At 32.9% G+C, this 21,975-nt stretch overlaps 1 protein-coding gene across 5 annotated transcripts in view; it reads left to right on the plus strand.

Annotated features, from left to right (window-relative positions):
- The window catches only part of CSMD3 (CUB and Sushi multiple domains 3), a 1,331,483-nt gene that overhangs the window by 1,185,533 nt on the left and 123,975 nt on the right, over window positions 1-21,975 (plus strand). For all 5 annotated transcript variants that reach the window (XM_070477231.1, XM_070477232.1, XM_070477233.1 and 2 more), the window contains 7 exons: window positions 3,260-3,378; window positions 4,473-4,542; window positions 9,958-10,074; window positions 13,572-13,781; window positions 17,618-17,806; window positions 18,508-18,685; window positions 19,552-19,697. In XM_070477231.1, the coding sequence (XP_070333332.1) occupies window positions 3,260-3,378; window positions 4,473-4,542; window positions 9,958-10,074; window positions 13,572-13,781; window positions 17,618-17,806; window positions 18,508-18,685; window positions 19,552-19,697 (1,029 nt within the window). The remainder of the gene's footprint in view (window positions 1-3,259; window positions 3,379-4,472; window positions 4,543-9,957; window positions 10,075-13,571; window positions 13,782-17,617; window positions 17,807-18,507; window positions 18,686-19,551; window positions 19,698-21,975) is intronic.

The raw sequence follows: 21,975 nt of genomic DNA on the forward strand, positions 1-21,975 counted from the left end.
AAGGAAAGATACATCTATCTACTAGATAAGTGATGTTATTATTTGCATTCCATTATATAAGTTTTAGAAATGCAGGAATATATAAGAAAGTGTATAAAAATCACCAATAATTTCATATCAAGAATCTTAACTACTGCTAATATTTCACATATTTCCTTTTGGTCATTTTTCTCTGTGATTATTTGCATATAAGAATTTTTAACATACAAAATTGTTATTGCATAGTCTATAGAGTTTATATCATGTTTTAAGTTAAAACTCTTTCATAGATATTTTGCTATATCTACATACATTATGGGAAAAAAAAAATCTCTCTTAAAAACGAGTCTCATTATTTTGTGGCATCACTGTGCAATATTTTCTTTATCCTCCCAGAAGAGAAAATCAACATTTGGGGAAATTAGTAGTTTTCTATGTATATGACCTGACTGGAATACCTGATATAAAGAAAAGAGAATGAACATGTACTGAATTTAGCCTTCTTCCCAAAAATGATCACAAAAATGACCTTAATGGTAAAGGATAATAAATGTACTGTTCAGAACATCCAATATACTACTTTTCCTTGTTCTAAAGTAAACTCTGGGAGTTGGTGAGGCCTGGGATGCTGCAGTCCATAGGGTCGCAAAGAGTCGGACACAGACTGAGCGACTGAACTGAACTGAAATGAACTGAAAAGGAAAGTGAAACCATATTGGCCAGATGCATGTTTACATCATAACTGTTCATTTGGTTAATCATTCTTAGAAAGCTTTCTATGAAATCAGATGAATTTAATGCATAAGACCCATTAGTGGGTGTTGAATGAGATGAAAGTAAATGTAACACCATTTTTGTCTTCTCTTGGATTTCAAAAGTTACATGGAAAGTGAGACATTAACTCTTAAAATTTTAAAAGTAGGTCACAATTTAATGATAACTTAACTTTCCTGGTTCTATGAATTCAGGACTTCAAAAGATCGAGAAACATGGAGCTTGACATATGTTTAGAGACCTAGCTAATTGTGACACCAGCATTGAAATTCTATCTCCTTTAGGACTGCCTCCAGTGAATTCCTAAATGCCCAGTTCACTCCTCGTCTTTACTGCCTTACTTCCCAATCTAACACAACTCTATCAAGTCACTGCTTTTATTTAATTTCCCATCCTTTAATTTGTAGCTACTCTCACCATTATGTTCTTAGATAAAGTTTCTTCCACTTGCAGAGACATTTGTATTTATTAAGAAATATAATAGGATGCCCTTTCTTTTTTATTCTATTCATTCGTCTTTATGAAAAATGTTCATTGAGTGCTTCCTTAAGACTGTGTACTTTAAGTCACCCTTATGGAATTTATATTCTCAGAAGGGGATAAATATTGAACAACTAATTACATAATTATTCATTGTTAATTTATGTCAAATGCAACAAAGATGATGGATAGGGTGGTGTTATGTATGATGGCATCTATCAGAGGGAAATAACATGGTCAAGAAGTGAAAGAATCTATGATATTGTCATACTTTTTGTTGTTATTCAGTCACTAAGTCATGCCCAACTCTTTGTGACCTCATGGACCGCGGCATGCCAGACTTCCCTGTCCTTCACTATCTCCTGGAGTTGCTTTCCTGAATTGTTGATGCCATCCAGCCATCTCATCCTCTGTTGCCCCCTTCTCCTCCTGCCCTATATCTTTCACAGCATCAGAGTCTTTTCCAGTGACTCAGCTCTTTACATAAGGTGGCCAAAGTATTGTTATTCTTTAGAATTTAGGTTTTAATGCTTTTTTAATAAATGATTATATACAGTGAATATTTATAATGACTACACACACACACACACACACACACACATAATGATTTTGGAGTGGTGACTGCTTCCTCTCATCCATTCAGATATGTATTGCATGCATGCTAAGTTGCTTCAGACATATTCAACTCTTTGCAACTCTGTGGACCGTAGCCCACCAGGCTCCTCTGTCCATGGGTTTCTCTAGGAAAGAATACTGGACTGGGTAGCCATTTCCTCCTCCAGGGGATCTTCCTGACCCAAGGATTGAACCTGGGTCTCTTACCTCTCCTGCATTGGCAGACAGGTTCTTTACCACTAGCTCCACCTGGGAAGCCATCAGATATGTATTAGATTAGTTCAAAATGTAAACTATAGAGAAATAGATAACAAACATTGGCTTTTATTGAAGATAAAAAGAGTTTTGATAGTAATATATTCACATTTAAAAAAAGGTTTTGGCAAAAACATCAAACAATTTTTGAGCATTTAAATGCTCAAATGAATAATTTTAGAAATAAGGCCATTTGCAGGAACATGGATCGACCTAGAGATTATCATACTAAGTGAAGTGAGTCAGAAAAAGACAAATACTGTATGGCACCACTTATATGTAAAACCTAAAATATGACACAAATGAACTTATCTATGAAGAAGAAACAGACTGACATGGATAACAGACTTGTAGTTGCCAAGAGAGAGGGAGGGTAGGATGGACAGAGTAACAATTTGAGGTTTGTAGACGTAAACTACTTTATAAAAAATGGATAAACAATAAGATCCTGATGTATAGCACAGAGAACTGTATTCAATATCCTTTGATAAACCATACAGGAAAATAATATTAAAAAGTATATATATAAATATGTATTATATATATATATATATATAAAATAACTGAATTACTTTGCTATACAGCATAAATTAACACAATATCAATAAAAATGCTAAACTAAATGAAACATTTTAGAAAAACATTTTACTTTTAGTATGCTTTTATTTTTTATATTGAAAAATAAGTTGTTAATGTAAAAATAATGAAAGTGTTTTAAATTATCATCTCCTTTTCAAAAAAAGGCACCAAGTCATATGGACAAAATAGCAAATATTTTTTTAGTAATTTTACTTAGAATGTTTTACAAATATAATTCCATTTTATTATCACAATAAATTATTATTTTTATTTAGCAAGTTTCTTTTTAGGAATTTTTACTTGTTTCACAGAAGATGTTTAGGCTGAGAATTAAAGAAGAGTTTAGGTATAATCACACAGCTAATTAACGGTTGGTGCCATGAAATTTCAAACAGTTCCATGGTGTAGTTCCTAAAACATTGCTCTAACCATATACAGTTAAATCTTATTCACAGAATATCCTTAATGTCTCAGTGTAAATCTAGTTTTAATAACATCAATATTCAATTTTGGTAATTTAGGCGTGATTTAAGCATTCATCATTTGAAAGTTACATTTTACTGCTAATTATTCTTAGCTATTGGTTTGGATTCCTGTCCTGAACCACAGACTCCTAGCAGTGGGATTAAAATTGGAGACAGATACATGGTTGGTGATGTAGTATCCTTTCAGTGTGATCAAGGCTATTCTCTTCAGGTAGGTCTATTTTAAAATTTTAGCTTTGAATTCCATTACCCTTTGAGAATATTTTAGCAAATTAATGATTAATAATACAGAAGTTAATACTGATCTCAGGCTGCATAATTTGACAGTATTAAATCAAAAGGTATTCAGTTTGTCAATGAGGTATTTGTGAGAGAAATTGCTGGAATGGACTAAATTTGTTTTGTTTGTAAGTAATTAAAAATGATTTTGGAATCAAAATAAATGTTTACTTTTTTTTCTGTACACATAGGATGTAAAAATTTAACTCCCAGATTTTTAGAATTTGCAAATAAAAATGAAAGTGCTACTTAAAGCATTAAATAAAGCTTCCATGATAATAAATTCCCCAGATTTGTAAAAAAAAATGACTACAGATAAGTTTTGCTAAAACTAGGGAGTTACAATGTAAATTCTCAATTTATGTATTTATATTAATACTCTTTTGCAAGTTTTTTAAAGGGTCTGAATTTATAGCCTCATAAAAATCTCCCTAAAGCATAGACCTATTAAGAAATTAAGAGAAAAAAAAAAGAGACAGAAACTATTTCACATGTTAAATCAATAAATTCCTTAGAGGAAATAAAATTTAAAATGAATGATTTATAGTCTTTAAACTTGTATCCCAAATTATTAGTCTAAGTAAAACATTAAGTTTTCTGGACTCTATATAAATGTAATATACCTTAATTGATTTTTCATATTTTTATAGAATAATTTTATAATCATTTTTTGTCTATCTCACCTTGAATATTACAGCACTTTATTATAAACCACTATGTATATGGCCATTTCCCTTGTGTAATTACTGCAGTACCTTAGTAAAACATGTTTTGGTAGAACAGTGTTAAAACCACAATTTTAATATGATATAGAGTCTTAATTTTTCTATCAAAATCTTGTTATTTTTTTACATTTTAACACAAGTGTATATAATAACCTTTCTTGTTTTAAGTCACACTAAGATTTCCAATAGTATTAAAAATATTACAATGCAATATATTGTTTTCATAAGTATCATTCACTATCCTGTGTTATATTTAGACTTTTAAAAATGTGTACTGAACTGCACTGTCTTGTTTATATAGGGCCATTCTCATATTACATGCATGCCTGGACCTGTAAGAAGATGGAATTATCCAATCCCAATTTGTTTGGGTGAGTTAAAGAACTATAAATTATTTATTAGATATTTTAAATATACACCTTATACATGTTGTTTTTTAAACATAAATTTTGCCTTTTGCAGGTTTTATGGAAATTATATTCCCAGATAAATGTTTCAATTTTTTTTTTAGTTTTAAAGTTTTACATTTTTTTGGTCCCAAATTAATTATCAATGTATGGCTTTAAACTACAAATTGAGAAACAGTATTAGGTTTTCTGATTCCCAGAGTTTTCTCAGTATAATGTTGTAGAACTACTCATACTCATAGATCAGAAAAAAAAGTAAATATTCTATTGCTTACTCTTGAGCCAAAATAGGTAAGAAAGGGAGAGTCTACCAAAGGAAGCATGATATCCCATGAGATGTATGACATATCAAAAGAACACTTGAGACTTTGAAATTTGAACCCAAATATTTACCCTAATTTAATGCAGTTTCCAGTTATTTCTATCCACCTTAAATGTTTTCGCTTTTTTTTAATTTCTGGTATCTGTATGCCACCATTAGTATGCTGGGCTCTATATAGTATGAAAAGAAAGTGTGAGTTATGATCTCCATCATTAAAACATTTGTTTACCATTTAGAGTTGTAGAAATAAATGAAATGAAATAGGAGAGTGATTTAGTGTTTAATGCCATTGACTACCTGATGCAATTTAAGAAAGATGAGAATGGTGTTGACTAAAGTCACTGGGAAATATAGTCAGTCAATAAAATTTACAAAGGGTATTGAATGGCAGATATAATTAAGTGAATGAAGACTAACCTTTCTGGGTAGGAAAAAAGCAAAAGAATTAGTGTGACCTAAATACCTACCAATGTACAGTGAACAAACCTGTAATATATTAGTTTCCTTGGGCTAGTGTAACAAAATGTCATAGACTAAATGACTTCAACGACAGAAATTTATTTTGCCAAATTTCTAGAAGCTAGAAGATCAAGGTCAAGGTGCTGGCAGGGTTGTATTTTTGGAGCATTTCTTTCCTTGACTTGTGGAAGGTGATCTTCTCCCTACATCTTGACATGGCCTTTTCATTGTGAGGGGATTAGAGCTCCACCATCATGACTTTATTTAACTTTAACAGTGTCAGACTTTATTTCTTGGGGCTCCAAAATCACTGCAGATGGTGATTGCAGCCATGAAATTAAAAGACACTTACTCCTTCGAAGGAAAGTTATGACCAACCTAGACAGCATATTAAAAAGCAGAGACATCACTTTGCCAATAACGGTCTGTCTAGTGAAGGCTATGATTTTTCTAGTGGTCATGTGTGGATGTGAGAGTTGAACTGTGTAGAAGGCTGAGCGCCAAAGAATTGATACTTTTGAACTGTGATGTTGGAGAAGACTCTTGAGAGTCCCTTGGACTTCAAGGAGATCCAACCAGTCCATCCTAAAGGAGATCAGTCCTGGGTGTTCATTGGAAGGACTGATGCTGAAGTTAAAACTCCAGTACTTTGGCCACCTGCTATGAAGAGCTGACTCATTGGAAAAGACCCTGATGCTGGGAGGGGTTGAAGGCAGGAGGAGAAGGGGATGACAGAGGATGAGATGGTTGGATGGCATCACCAATTCAATGAACATGAGTTTGAGTAAGCTCCGGAAGTTGGTGATGGACAGGGAGGCCTGGCGTGCTACAGTCCATGGGGTCGCAAAGAGTCAGACATGACTAAGCGACTGAGCGACTGAACTGATTTCCTTAAACGAGATATCACTTATCTCCAAATGCAGTCACATTTGGGAGTTAGGGCTTTAACATATGAATATTGGGAGGACACAATTCAGTCTGTGATGCTTATATGCTATATGCACAATTTTTGTTATAGAGTACTGGAAATTAATGTTTGAATAAAGATGTTTTTTATTGACAAACAATATTAAAAGCATTCAGACTTTAGATTGGATGACAATTTTGGAAGGGTTTATTTTTTTAGGTATTATAAATTATGTATATAATACCAATTACAAATTGCATATATAATATAGTAATTATAAAAATGTATATATACAGATAATGCCATTTGTGTGTTATGAATATGGGGTGTGTATATATCCAATTAAGTATAAAATTGAAATGATAAAGATAAAAATAATATATATATTTTGCTGATGTGAAAGCAGAGAGTTTTGGTCTTTTGTTCATTACTGTTCTTTACTGCCAAGAACAGTTAATATCTTAAGTACATATCCAATAAATATTGTATAGTGAACAAATTAAAGTTTTGGGATTCTACAGTATGTATAGTTTTTATAATGTCCTTCTTGACATTCACTTAGAAACATTTTCTCCATCATAGCATGTTTCCAAAAATTTTATTTTTTAAATGACTGTATAGCACATAGCATAGTCTAATTTGTATAGTTATTCTCTTTTGTTAGCTTAGTTTTTTGTCTTTTTGATATACATTTATACACCTTTTGTTCATATTTACACATTTATACACATTTCTTTTTAAGTGTCCTTCACATGCCTTCTTGCACATATCTTTTGTTTACTTAGGATCTTACATAAGTAGATTAATTTTGTTATTGCATAACTATTTAAAAATTTGATAAATATCTTCAAATTGCTTTAGAAAGTTGTATCAATTTAAATATCACTCCGTTATGATATGGTAATTTCCATTTTGCTGTATTAGTAACTTCGGTTATTACTCTTAACAAATTGCTTAGTTTTTAGGTAAATATTGTGTTTTGATTAAATCTATATTCCATTGAATATTGATAACAAGGGAAGTATTAGATGGAAGTGATATTTCAATAAAATTAAACTAGAAATTTTAAATTTATATAGACTAAATTTTTATGAAACTGTATTAAATACTGGTCGTATTTTGATGTCCAATTTATCTGCATTTGAATTTCAGCTAAGGTGCAATAGCTTTGTATGGCAAGTATATTATTCTGTTTGCTTACCTGTTGTATGGAATAGTAATAGGTCCATTATGAGAACGAAATGAGAGAACACATTAAAGTATCAGCACCAAGCCTGAAATACACAGGGTGTCCACAGTGGTATTATAGTGAAAAATATGCAACAACTTAAGGGTCCAGTAATGGGGAAAGGGGAAGTGAACATTATATTGGAATATTTAATAACATGAGCAAAGTTTACAATATGTAGTCAAATATAAAAAGGCTTAAAGTGATTCTCAGTATGATCCTGTTTTCTTTATGTATGTAGCATATAAACACATGCATGAGTGTATGCTTTTCTGCAGAGAAATAAAGAATTATAAAGGTAGACAGGTTATCTATGGGTAGTGAAATTCCAGAACACTGCTATTTATTTTCTACTCAATTTTTATATTTCATAAATTTTGGACAGTAAACTTATACTATATTTGACAAAATGTTAGAATTGATATCATGGCCAGTTTTTAAGGAGAAACTGAAGGCACGAGGCTGATTCAGAGAATGCCTTAAAACTGTAGTCATCAGGTCTCAAGGTTACAATCTCATGAACTGAAAAATAAACAGTCTGCCAGATATTGTGGTTGAAGGAAGGAAAAGCCACTTGAGATTTCTAGGTAATAGAGACAAATCTGAAGGAAAAATCAAAGATGATTTTATCTTGGAGGATTATGCTGTGTTTGTGTCCTTAAGAAAACAGCATATAATAGGGCTCAAAAGATTCTCCTGTGAAATGGCTGGTGAAGCATAACGTCATTAAGGCCTAGGTGTGCATGAGTTTGCATAGTCACTGAGAAAATAGGCAGGAGCGTGGAGCAGATGCAGTGTTGGGATTCTTCTTGTTTTCATGGTTTGTTGCTATTTTCCTTTCTCTTTCACTATCTGTTATCTTTTATTCTTTCTTTCTTCTTTCTCTGATTTTGAGATTTACACTCTAGAAATATGGGCACTGCAGAGGACAGGATTTTGAGATCATTTCTAAAGAGATGGAAAGTAGCAGAATTAGAGGGACAGTGAGTAGCTCAAACACTTGAGATTGTGAAGGCAAGAAAGCAAAAGAGAGTCCTTGTTTTCTTTCAATTAAAATTCAGAATAAAGCAAAACAAATCTACAATTGCATTCTTTCCAGGAACTTTAAAAGTACTTTTGATTGGCCAAAATATTTTCTCTATAATTCCCAATTATTAGATTGTGTAATAAATATATGTGGACAATCAAATTTTAGGAAAATTAATTGGTAAACATTAATGGTTTATATATATGGTGAAAACTGCTCTGGTTTAAAGGTGGATGAGCTGAGATTTGCAAAGGATGAAAAATATACAGGTGTATTACACAGTGATAATTACAACTTTTAAAGAAAGGTTGATATGCAGATTAACTACAAGGTTATATATATCCCCTTAGTAAAATCTGCTTGATACATAATTTATTCAGCTCACATAGCTAAAGATAGCTATCAAACTGGCTATTGATATCACATAGAACATTGATAAACTTTCTACTGAATTTGCCTTTATGATCTATAAGCTGAAGTTTGAATATCTATCTGTTGCTATTCATAATAATAAGTGAATGAAGTTACGGGTACTTATAAGGTAACTTTTTAACCTGATGTGCAGTCATGAAACCTGATTCTTCAACCAACAACTGAGATGTGTATTTTAGTCCTTCTGTGACAAAAGGATAAAAATGTACACTGAGAGGAAAGAATTAGCTTCTAGACTGCAGTTGTTCTATTATTACATGTTAAATAATTCTATAATCATGTAAAAATTAAAACTTGGGCAATTATCTGTTCTTGTAGTTTATGGTTAGCTCATCTGTAATAAATCAGTATAATAGGGACTCTAAAAAAGTATAAATTTATCCTGAAATTCTCAAATATGGGGGCATCTTTTTACTTATGTTATACTCCCCAATCTTTTGTCTAGATTATTTTAGGATAAAGTGAGGTCTTATAGTCTGTGAATCCCTTGCATATTATCAATAGAAACCAGTATTTTACTTAAAAACCTCTAGCCTCCTCACAAAAAGAGGAAAAGAGGAAAGACTGGGAAATGAAACTCTCCTCAATACAATACTTAGAATGAGTGTTGCTGGCTTGATTTTATTCTAAATTGTATCATCTTTTGAATGAATCAAAATATTTCTAGAAGTACTTTGTATCAGAAATGTACTACTCACTATGGAAAAGGATCTGTGCTTCTTGTTTGATTGTATTCACTACACATGAGCTACTCTTCTCTGTGCAGTAATTGATTTAGCTTGTATTTACGGCTGAGGAAGGAAATACATTATCCTTTTCTGTATTTTACAAAGTGCCTTCTCAATTGATTATATTTGAATACTGGTATGTGGTGAATTAGATTGAAAATATTAAAATTTGTATCAGTTTTAACTCAGAGACTTGATTCATACTTGAAATGATTTCAGTCTGTTTTTAATACAATAAAGCACTTTGTCTTAAGTGGGACCTCGATTCTCTTGCAGCTCAGTGCGGTGGTGCAATGTCAGATTTCAGTGGTGTGATCCTCAGCCCTGGGTTTCCTGGAAACTACCCCAGCAGTTTAGATTGCACGTGGACAATAAGGCTGCCCGTAGGTTTTGGTATGTATATTAAAAACACATGAAAGAGTGTTTTTTATATTATTAATTCATCCTTTAAAAATACAAAAGTGCAGTAAGAGCTTAATGAAATATTCACAAATTATAGTTTACTTTGGGATTGCATGTGCTTTATTTTGAGTTCTTGGATAATTGAAAGAATATTGGCATTTAAAAATTTTATAGGTAGTTGATAAATAGAAAAACCATGATATTTCCCAGACAATATATATGAATATAGCCTGAGTTATATGTGTTTAGTAGTGATAAATGCAACATGATTTTCATGTATTTTGTTTTTGTAACTCTCTTCTGCTTATTGTAGCCAAGTAGTACATAGAAAAATTATTTTCTGATAATCTATTGAATCTCATATTCATTGTGAATAAATAAGTTTTATACATTTTAAAAGTAGTATAGTTTTTCTACTGTAAGATTTAAATACCCATGTTGATGTAATAGTACCTTTTTAATTCTAATAATATAATCCCCAGTGTTCATATATATATAGCATTAAATACATATATAATACATTTAATAATAAATTATTTCCCTCTTGTATCACTAACATATTCTCTTGCAAGCTACTTCATTACCCACTAGTCTATAAATGTATAAATAGCAGTGTTAAATTGGGGATAGATTTATTCATTAAATCACAGAAGAATAACATGTACATACTCCTTGAAATATAAACCTAGTATATTTAGAGTTAAGATATTCTGTATTATCTCACTTATTGAGAGTAAAGTGAAAGTCGCTCAGTCATGTCAGATTCTTTGTGACCCCATGGACTATACAAACCATGGAATTCTCCAGGCCAGAATACTGGAGTGGGTAGCCTTTCCCTTCTCCAGAAGATCTTCCCAACCCAGGGATCAAGCCCAGGTCTCCCACATTGCAGGCAGATTCTTTACCAGCTGAGCCACAAGGGAAGCCCAAGAATGCTGGAGTGGGTAGCCTATCTATTCACCAGCAGATCTTCCCAACCTAGAAATTGAACCAGGGTCTCCTGCATTGCAGGCAGATTCTTTACCAACTGAGCTATCAGAGAAGCCCAACTCACTTATTAGATGCCTCATTTACCCAATGGTTTCCCAGGTCACACTGGTGGTAAGGAACCTGCCTGCCTGTGCTGGAGATGTGAGAGGTGTGGTTTTGATCCCTGGGTTGGAAAGATCCCCTCGAGGAGGGCATGACAACCCACTCCAGTATTCTTGGCTGGAGAATCCCATGCACAGAGGAGTCTGGTGGGCTACGGTCCATAGAGTTGCAAAGAGTCAGATACAAATGAAGCAACTTACCTGCATGCATGCATTTAGCCAAAAGCATCAATCACCTCAGAATAGTAATTCATTAAGAATGTTTTACATAAATTAATATAAACTCATAGTTTTAGAATTCTATACTGAGTATGTACGTATCATACTCCAGGTATTTTGCTAAGTGCTATGGATAAATGCATGGTAAAACAGACTATTCACCTTTTCCCAATTGAGTTACAGTCATGATGAGGAGACAAATAGTCAGATATGCAATTGCAGTGAAGTAAATGAAAGTGTACAGGATTAAGCTTAGTACAGACATCCAACCTAGTCCAGGAGATGCAAAAAAAGGTTTACCAGAGGAAGTGATGCCTGAACTGTGGCTTTAAATATAAGTAAGCCCAAAAAAGAGGGTCAGGCTGTGAGGAACACAAAAGAAATTGTAGGCAAACAGAATGACATATGGAAAAATGCAGATAACAAAGCTAAAGAAATTCAACAAACTTGAGCACTATGTGACAGGTTTGAAGTTTGGGGAGAATAGTAGGTCACTGAGAGAAGAATGCAGTGGAGCTTTCTAATGATAATTATTTTGGCTCCAACATAGGAACACCCTTTAATTTGAAGTCATAGTCAAATTCTATGCCTTTTGATTGAAAGTGAATAGATGAATAATAGATTTGAAACAGTATGTTTATTCTTATATCTTTTTCTAGCTACTTAAGAGGGCTCATCCCATGTTGCTTATGGAGATAAGTGAATTATTTTAAAATAACTTATTAGATATATTTTCAGTAGTGTCATATCATCATAGTTCTTGTTACTGCTTCCTTTATTTTAAAAATTAAGTTTATTAAAAATTAAAAAGTATATGCATCTGTTTCTCTATTTTAGAAATAAAAACAGGAAACTGTTTCTGATTTGATTACATTTAAGTTTTCCCACTGTTTTCTTTGAGTTTTGGTTGCCTCAAATATTGGTTCTAATGTATTTGAACAAATAATTTATATATTTTAAAGCATATTTCCAATATTTCCCAAATTTATTTGTTCATAGAATTCTTTTTACATGTATCAGAGGATTTGCATGTAACTGTTTCCAGGAACAAAATATGACTTGACTTGAAAACCTCACTAGTTATTAAGAGCAACAGCTCAAGAGCCAGAGTATCTGAGTTGTAATTTCAGCTCTTTTAGGATATTGTGTATGCCTCGCATAATGTTGAGCTTCCCTGTGCCTCAGTTTCCTCATTCTCACAAGTACACCATGAGCATGGAATGTTAGCATATAAAAAGCTTAAAACACAAAACATGTCAGATTTTATTACTAACAAGTTGAAGAATGGTAGTTGTGAAAACAAAACATAAAATTCAATAAAAACTGAATATTAAATGAATTAGGGGAACATACCTCATTAAGGTCACCAACTCAATGGACATGAGTTTGAGCAAACTCCGGAAGATGGTGAAGGACAGGGAAACCTGGCCTGCTGCCATCCATGGGGTCACAGAGAGTCAGACATGACTGAGTGATTGAACAGCAACGTCAATGAGACTTTTATTTTTTCTACCCCAAAGACATTTCACTATCCCATATTTTAGTTATGTTTATAAAGAAATTATTTTGTAATCTAGCAAATAACAATGACCCCTAGATTTTATCACAAATATTATATAACATTTGGCCTTACCTTCTGACAAGAAAATGCTAAAACAGCATACTGAAAATTACATGCCTCAAAATGATATTTTGGAGAAGTTGATTTATTTCCTGTATGTTACTAATTTCTAACAGTCATGAAATCTGATTATGTTAATATATAAAACTTTGCAATTGTATTTTGCCCTCAAATTGGCCTTTTACAAAATAAAAATTATTGAGTGGCTTTTAATCTTTAAGAGTTGATTGATCTAATTTTAAATGGTATTAAAGAGCAAGAAAGCTACTTTCTTGATTAGTTTTGCTATGGTGACATTGTAGTAAAATGAGATTTTCCCATGTGACAAATTGTGGGCATCTGAGAGCAGTATTCTATTACTTTGAACTATAGCAAAGCTAATTATTCTGAGCAGACAGCACACCCATGGCCTAGATCTTGACAGTATGCCTCTCAACCTAAATGGAAATATATCTTAAGAACATTAATGTGAATGTGTGTGTTTGTGTATATGCATGCACTTAATTTGGTAAAAAATAAATAAATAAAGTAGCATAATGTTTGTTTTTCTTCCTTAGGTGTCCATCTGCAGTTTGTAAATTTTTCTACAGAAACCATACATGATTATTTGGAAGTAAGAAGTGGGTCCTCAGAAACTAGTACTGTTATTGGCCGACTGAGTGGTCCTCAAATACCATCTTCCCTGTTTAGCACAACCCATGAAACCAGCTTGTATTTTCACAGTGACTATTCACAGAACAAACAAGGGTTCCACATTGTTTACCAAGGTGAGTGGGGTAATACAGCATGGGGTCTGGTTTAGCCTTAGACAGCTCTTAGCAATCTCACTCTCAAATATTTTCTATATTTTGTTTTAGAAAGAAAAGAGGAGCCTAACCAAGGCAAGCTTCAGTTAGGAAGAGTTTTAAACAATACAGTTTTCAGGCAAGCAAATGTGGGGAAATGATGTCTTTTTGAGGCCTTACAAATTTGAACCATGAAAAAAGTATTTAATTGATTTTAATACACAATCAAATAAAACAAATCAAGGCCAGGCAGTCAGACAGGGCATGGGAAATGTAAGACTGAGTCTTGGCTTTTATATCAAAGTGAGTATACTGAAAAGATATTTTATGGTGCTCATCTACTATATGTAAAGTTATTCTTTTTTACTTTATAATGAAAGAATAACATAACATTCATTGATATCTTTCTACTGTTTTGAGAATATGAAATAAATAAATACTTTTTCAATCGTATTATATTAGGCCTATTTCCAATAAAAGTCTGCTGCATGACCTTGAGCATGAATTTCATCCCTTTAGAATATAAAGCTTAGACTCTGGAAGAACTAGGCTTAAATGTGAATTCTCTATGTGCAGTCTTAAGTGATGTAGGGCATAAGTTCATTTTTTCCTTTTCATGATAGAGTTAGTAAGAGTACCTCTCAGATAAGTTGTTTTGAACTTTGTGATGAAATGATTGTAAAATATTTACTGTGTTGTATATCATTAGTGATTATTTAGTGTAGTTTCTGTTTTGGTGTTTTCTGTTTGTTTTTGCTTTTTACTGTCATTTCAGATCTTAAAAGTCTGAAATTTAAAAGTAAAGGTTTAAAGTTATGATATTTATTAAAACAATGCAGTTCCAATTATTGTAATATGCAATCAAAAATAGCAAACTTTAATTACATCACTGCATTAATTATTAAAGGATTTAATGATCATGTGATTTTTTAAAAATTTAAGTTTTTCCTGAGTTCTAGTTGATTCACAAGTAGCTGATACTTTTGGACATGAGCTCCACCAGAGCAGGGATCTTTGTGTTGTTCATTCTTGTGTCTCAAGTGCCTAGAAGAGTATAAGTACAATAAATATTTGCTGAATAGAAGTATATACCTAAAAATAAATTTAAGAGTAGTTAAATTTTGACTGTGTGGATCACAATAAATTGTAAATCCTGAAAGAGATGGGAATACCAGACCACCTGACCTGCCTCTTGAGAAATCTGTATGCAGGTCAGAAAGCAACAGTTAGAACTGGACATGGAACAACAGACTGGTTCCAAATAGGAAAAGGAGTATGTCAAGGCTGTATATTGTCACCCTGCTTATTTAATTTATATGCAGAGTACATCATGAGAAATGCTGGCCTGGAGGCCACAAACAGGAATCAAGATTGCAAGGAGAAATATCAATAAGCTCAGATATGCAGATGAAACCACCCTATAGCAGAAAGTGAAGAAGAACTGAAGAGCCTCTTGATGAAAGTGAAAGAGGAGAGTGAAAAAGTTGGCTTAAATTTTTCTCAACATTCAGAGCACTAAGATCATGGCATTGGATCCCATCACTTCATGGGAAATAGATGGGGAAACAGTGGGAACAGTGGCTGAGTTTATTTTTAGGGGCTCCAAAATCACTGCAGGTGGTGATTGCAGCCCTGAAATTAAAAGACACTTACTCCTTGGAAGGAAGGTTATGACCAACCTAGACAGCATATTAAAAAGCAGAGACATCACCTTGCCAATAAAGATCTGTCTAGTCAAGGCCATGGTTTTCCCAGTAATCATGTATGGGTGTGACAGTTGGACTGTAAAGAAAGCTGAGTGCCAAACAATGGATTCTTTGAACTGTGGTGTTGGAGAAGATTCTTGAGAGTCCCTTGGACTGCAAGGAGCTCCAACCTGTCCATTCTAAAGGAGATCAGTCCTGGGTGTTCATCGGAAGGACTGATGTTGAAGCTGAAACTCCAGTACTTTGGCCACCTGATATGAAGAGCTGACTCATTGGAAAAGACGCTAGTTTTGGGAAAGACTGAGAGGAGGAGGAGAAGGGGACGACAGAAGATGAGATGGTTGGATGGCATCACCAACTCGATGGACTTGGATTTGGGTAGACTCTGGGAGTTGGTGATGGACAGGAAGGCCTGGTGTGCTGCGGTTCACGGGTTTGCAAACAGTCGGACATGATTGAGTGACTGAACTGGAACTGGAACAAAACATCTAAGTCAAATCACTCTACTGTACACCTTAAATTCATGCAGTGATGTGCATCAATTATATTTTAATAAAACTGAGAAAAATTATCTTTTACATATGATTGAAAATTGAAAGGATTTATCTAATAGAGTAATATATCCTAGTTACTAATAATCAAATGATATACATTTACCCTAAATTGAAATGACTTTTTGATTTGATATATTTTGCTTATGGAATGAAGAAGGCAGTGGCAGCCCACTCCAGTTCTCTTGCCTGGAAAATCCTAGGGACAGAGGAGGCTGGTGGGCTGACACAACTGAAGCGACTTAGTAGCAGCAGCAGCTTATGGAATATTAATTAAAATGAAAAAGACAATTTAAGCACTTAACATCCTTAAAGGAGTGTTCATTAATTCTGAAAACTTTAGAGTATTTAATTTTAAAATATTAGAGTAATATCTTAGTTAACAACTTAGGGTAACTTATTCAACCTTAAATGTAAATTTCTGATTTGGGAAATTTAGAATTTAATGGGCTCAGTGTTAATATTCTCAATTTTGTGGTTACATAGGAGTATCCTTTTCTTTGTGAAATAGAAGTGATGGGTCAACTTATTCTCAACTAATCTGAAAAGAAGAAAGTGTGTTCACACACACACACAAACACAGATGTAGATGGGGACAGGGTTAAGGAAAGAAAGAGACAATGATGAAGATGTATCAGAGTTAACCACTGGGAAACCTGGCTGATGGCATAGTTCTTACCATTGCAACCTTTGTGTAGCTTTGGAATTACTAAAAAATAAAAAAAAAGTTTTTAATAAAGGAATTTAATGGTCAGTAGAAAAATAATATCTGCTGGTAATTTAAATTTTACTAATTATATATGGTTTTGAATTTCTTAAAAATAAAGTCTCAAATATTAATAATATATGAGTATATATACTGTTTATAGGTTCAAAATTTTTTCAGCAGTGTTTATTAAGCACCTAATATATAAAAGGAAGTAAGCAAAGCTTTTAGGATACAATGATAAAAGCAGGAACTTTGCTCTCATGTAGAATGTAGAACAACATTCGTATGAACAAATAAAATAGTTGTGCTTCAATGCCAAGAATATTATGATGACTGAAGTACAAAATTTATATTAGAAGGAAATAGTTTCCTAGTACTTTATATTGTTAAATAACTTCTTTAGAAAAACTCAATAGAGTGTGATTTATTTTTGGGGGGGGAAAATTAGCTTAAGAAATTCACAAAACTCAGAATTAGACTTAGGCATATATTTATTTTATTTTATATACATGTGATATAACCAGAAAGCAATTGCATTCTAGGTAAAGGGATCAGAGTATGTTTGATTAAAATTGTGGCTTTAAGGGTAATTTATATTTTCATTAAAACTTTAAATAGATTTCATTAGTGAGTGAATAAACAATGCATTTTAATAAATTATGCTAAAATTCTAATATGAAAATTATAGACATAAGAAACATGCAGTCACTAACATCACTTGCTATAAACCCAAATTACTATTTCTAACCAACTGTAAGCAGCACTGCATCTATTTTGCAGATTGCAAATAGTACCCACTTGTGGTCTTTCACAATTCAGAAAGGAAAATTTTCTTTTTTTTACGTTTTCCAGCCTATCAGTTGCAAAGCTGTCCTGATCCACGCCCATTTCGAAATGGTTTTGTAATCGGCAATGATTTTACTGTGGGTCAAACCATTTCATTTGAATGTTTTCCTGGATATACACTGATTGGAAATTCAGCCCTCACTTGCCTTCATGGAGTGAGTCGTAACTGGAATCATCCACTTCCAAGGTGTGAAGGTATGCTTCTAACTTGAAGCCATCTTTTAGGTGATATAATCTGTGTTTAATAATTCTTGTTTTGGTACTCTTTTTCTATTCTCCTCTTCAAATGTCATGCTAAATATAGTCTTCCTTTCAGTTGAAGAATTATAGTTAGCACAAAGACCTTAAAACTCCATATTAAAGAACTAATTTTGTCATTCTTGAGTCAGGAGTTCTAACCTTCTCTATTGGATGCCAAATTAAAGTTAGTTAACACTTTAGAGCTTCTCCTATGTGATGTCTATATGAGTGCATGTGTGTTTGTTTAGTAATCATTCTTTTATAAACCAGTAGCCCAAATATTGCTACTGAATTTGGGCTCATTTCTTCTAAAATAAATAAATAAAAATGCCTCAAACCTCTTATAAGTCCTTATATTTATACATGATATAAGACAAAAGTTGAACGGTATATATATGGTAAAGTATTTGAAAAAAGAGAATATAATGTAATTTACTAATCTAGTAATAGTGAAATACTATGTAGAATACCTCATGCTGAAAGATAAATAAACATTCACTCTGTTTGGTTCATGGTTTCCAGCTTCATTTTATATACCTTAACTGAGGTAGAAACATAACCCAGATGTCTTTTATACTAAGAGGTATGAAATGTTTGCAATTTTTTGTTATCAATTTACTATGATTCTACTTAAACATATTGTATCTTTTCTGTAGCTCTTTGTGGAGGGAATATAACTGCAATGAATGGTACCATTTACTCTCCTGGGTATCCAGATGAATATCCAAACTTTCAAGACTGTTTTTGGCTTGTAAAAGTACCCCCTGGGAATGGAATCTACATCAACTTTACTGTCCTGCAAACAGAACCGATCTATGATTTCATCACTGTATGGTAAGCCAAGACATCCGTTATTGATTGATTCAACTGTGTATAACAGTGAAATAGGATAGGAGTAAAAATATATCACGGTCCTCTGTACAGATTGCCATCTGATGCTTGAACTGGTGTGAATAACTGAAGGTGACAGTGTGTTTTGCAGAATAAGACAGATGAGAAAGATTTCAGTTTGTTTGCCCATGAAGTAGCTAAACACATAGAACAAAAACTTGATGGGTGGAAAAAGATCACATTTGTTATTAAAATAATGTGCAAAACCTGGGAATTAAATCAGAGTAAGTTTATGGTAAGAAAGTTCTCTATTTCAAAACTAGTGAAATTTAAAAAGCTATATTCCAATAAGTTGCTTAATACAGCTACTGAATTTCTGTCATAATAATTCATCATATTATTTTGTATTATTATTATCCTGTTAATTAAAATATCTCTAAACCATAAAGAAAATATATGAATTATTTTTTTCCAGTTTGTTAATTGAATTACTGTATGACTTCTAAAATTCTTTCTAAATTTAACAGTCTTTGATTCTCAAGATTATTTTGAAGAAAATAAAAGGAGGGAAAACCTCCAGCATTTGGGAGGATTTGGGTTGTGACCAGGAAGCCAAGGCAATTTAATTAATTACAGCTAACATGAATGCATTTCATAGGTGAAAATGTTATCTATTTCTCACTTTACATTTTTAAGTATTTTATCACCCAAGTAAACATATACCAATATGATTTGGCACTTGCTGATTATTTCATCTACTGCATCTTTATATCTCATATGTAATACTTTCATTAAACTTTGTGTGAAACTTTCCCAAAACATCAATCTCATTTTCCCTTCCCACTCCCTTCCCTGTCTCTCCCCTGTAGGGATGGACCAGACCAAAACTCACCACAGATTGGACAGTTCAGTGGCAATACTGCTTTGGAATCAGTCTACAGCACTTCAAATCAGATTCTAATCAAATTCCACAGTGATTTCACAACAAGTGGCTTTTTTGTGCTCAGTTATCACGGTTGGTATCATCTAGGAATTTCTGTTTGATTTGGCAATGTTTGAAATTGTCATGGAAAAATTGAGTATAATATATATTTAGCCAGTGATTGAAAAGGTATTAAAATTTGACAGTTTTTTTTATCACTTCAAATGCTTTTGCTTGCAAACAATGACCTCTTCTAAGCATTTAAAGACATTAAAATATGAGCAAATGGAAATAAAAAATAAATCAGTCAGTAATTATCCCAGTAGAAAATAATCATTTCTTGCAAAGAAATCCATAAAAGAGAACCAGCTGTTCGTATTTTATTACATGTAATTTTGAAGCATCAATAGATTTTTTTTCAATACAAAATGTTTAATCTATTCAACCTGCTGTGAGTCTTTCTAAAATTAGCATCCAGTAACTTTATGCTTTGGATCATATCACTCATTCATTTATACTCTCTTGTTTCACAACTGTATCTCTTCTAGAATCTTACAGTTTTAAATGACTATTCCAGATCATTAACTTCATAGCTTTTATTCCTGTGAAATAATTTATGAAGACTTGCAATTTCAATTCTTTGTATAGAATTATTCTGGGTTCTCTCTTTATAATATTCACTTTCTTAAAAGAGCATTCAGATGGTTTCACAGGTTTTTTAATTTATTTGTATGTTAAATTTTGTTACATTATACATATGAAAATATTTACTTTTATATTTAGTGAAATATGAAACTATAGGGACTATAGTCTTTCATCTGTTATGATCATAGTTTCATAAACTCATTCTGTTTCATATGACTTTGTCAGACCAATTCCATGATCTTTTCACAATATCAAGACTCTACTAAATTAAATTTGCAAAAATTATATTAGAATTTCCAAGGTGAACATGTACCTTGTACATTACATTAACAAACAGTGTAATGTTTTCTTCTTTTTTTAACACAAAGTAAGAAAACCTTTGAAAGTCAAAGATTATATTATGTGAAAAATATGGTAAGTCAAATATGGTTATAAACAAAAATACTTAAAGTACATTCAGTACAGAAATATATAGAAAACAGACCAGAAAATATTCGATTTCCTTAACCTCAGCAGTTATCAGTCAGTAGATAATGCCCAATTTGCGCTTCTGTAGTGGCCAGAGCTGCTTGTATACTTCAGCATAGTGAATTAGAAAACAGGGGGATCAGTTAGAAAACTATGAATTAGGCTGTTTACTTTTTGAGTAACTCATTAGCCTTTTTCAGTAACTCATTAGCCTTTTTCATTACTTTTTTAGTAACTCATTAGCCTTTATCAGTAACTCATTAGCCTAAATTGTTCATTGGTGTGAGCAGTATGTAGGTATAGTCTAAAACAGCAGCAATAGCTTTAATACTTTGAAAGATAATCATAGTTTGAGAACAAAAAACTAAATGATTTCTAAGTTCAAAAGATGAATTCATTGCTGAAATGTATTCTGTACATTTTCTCTCTTCATGATTCCCTACATAAATATTTATTAGTCTGCATCTTGCCTGAACAAGTGAATAAAGAAAGGACAGTACATTCAGCTCAATTCAGTGGCTCAGTCATGTCCAACTCTTTGCGACCCATGGACTGCAGCATGCCAGGATACCTTGTCCATCACCAGCTCATGGAGCTTGCTCACTCATGTCCATCAAGTTGGTGATGCCTTCCAACTATCTCATCCTGTTGTCCCCCTCTCCTCCTGCCTTCAATCTTTCCCAGCATCAGGGACTTTTCTAATAGGTCAGCTCTCAGCGTCATGTGGCCAAAGTGTTGGAGTGTCACTTTCAGCATCAGTCCTTCCAACAAATATTCAGGACTGATTTCCTTTACGATTGACTGATTTGATCTCCTTGCAGTTCAAGGGGTCCTCAAGAGTCTTCTCCAAGAAGATAGTTCAAAAGCATCAATTATTCAGCACTTAGCTTTCTTTATAGTCCAACTCTCACATCCATACATAACTACTGGAAAAACCATAGCTTTGAATATATGGACCTTTGACAGCAAATAAAGCCTCTGCTTCTTAATATGCTGTCTAGGTTTGTCATAGCTTTTCTTGCAAGGAACATGCATTGTATAATTTCATGGCTACAGTCATCATCTGCAGTGATTTTGGAGCCCAAGAAAATAAAGTTTGTCACTGTTTCCATTGTTTCCCCCATCTATTTTGCCATGAAGTGATGGGATCAGAAAGTGCTGCACTCAATAGGCCAGCAAATTTGGAAAACTCAGCAGTGCCCACAGGACTGGAAAAGGTCAGTTTTCATTCCAATCATGAAGAAAGGCAGTGCCAAAG

This window comes from Odocoileus virginianus, chromosome 15 (genome assembly GCF_023699985.2).
Source record: "Odocoileus virginianus isolate 20LAN1187 ecotype Illinois chromosome 15, Ovbor_1.2, whole genome shotgun sequence".
In the NCBI taxonomy this organism is placed as follows: Eukaryota; Metazoa; Chordata; class Mammalia; order Artiodactyla; family Cervidae; genus Odocoileus; species Odocoileus virginianus.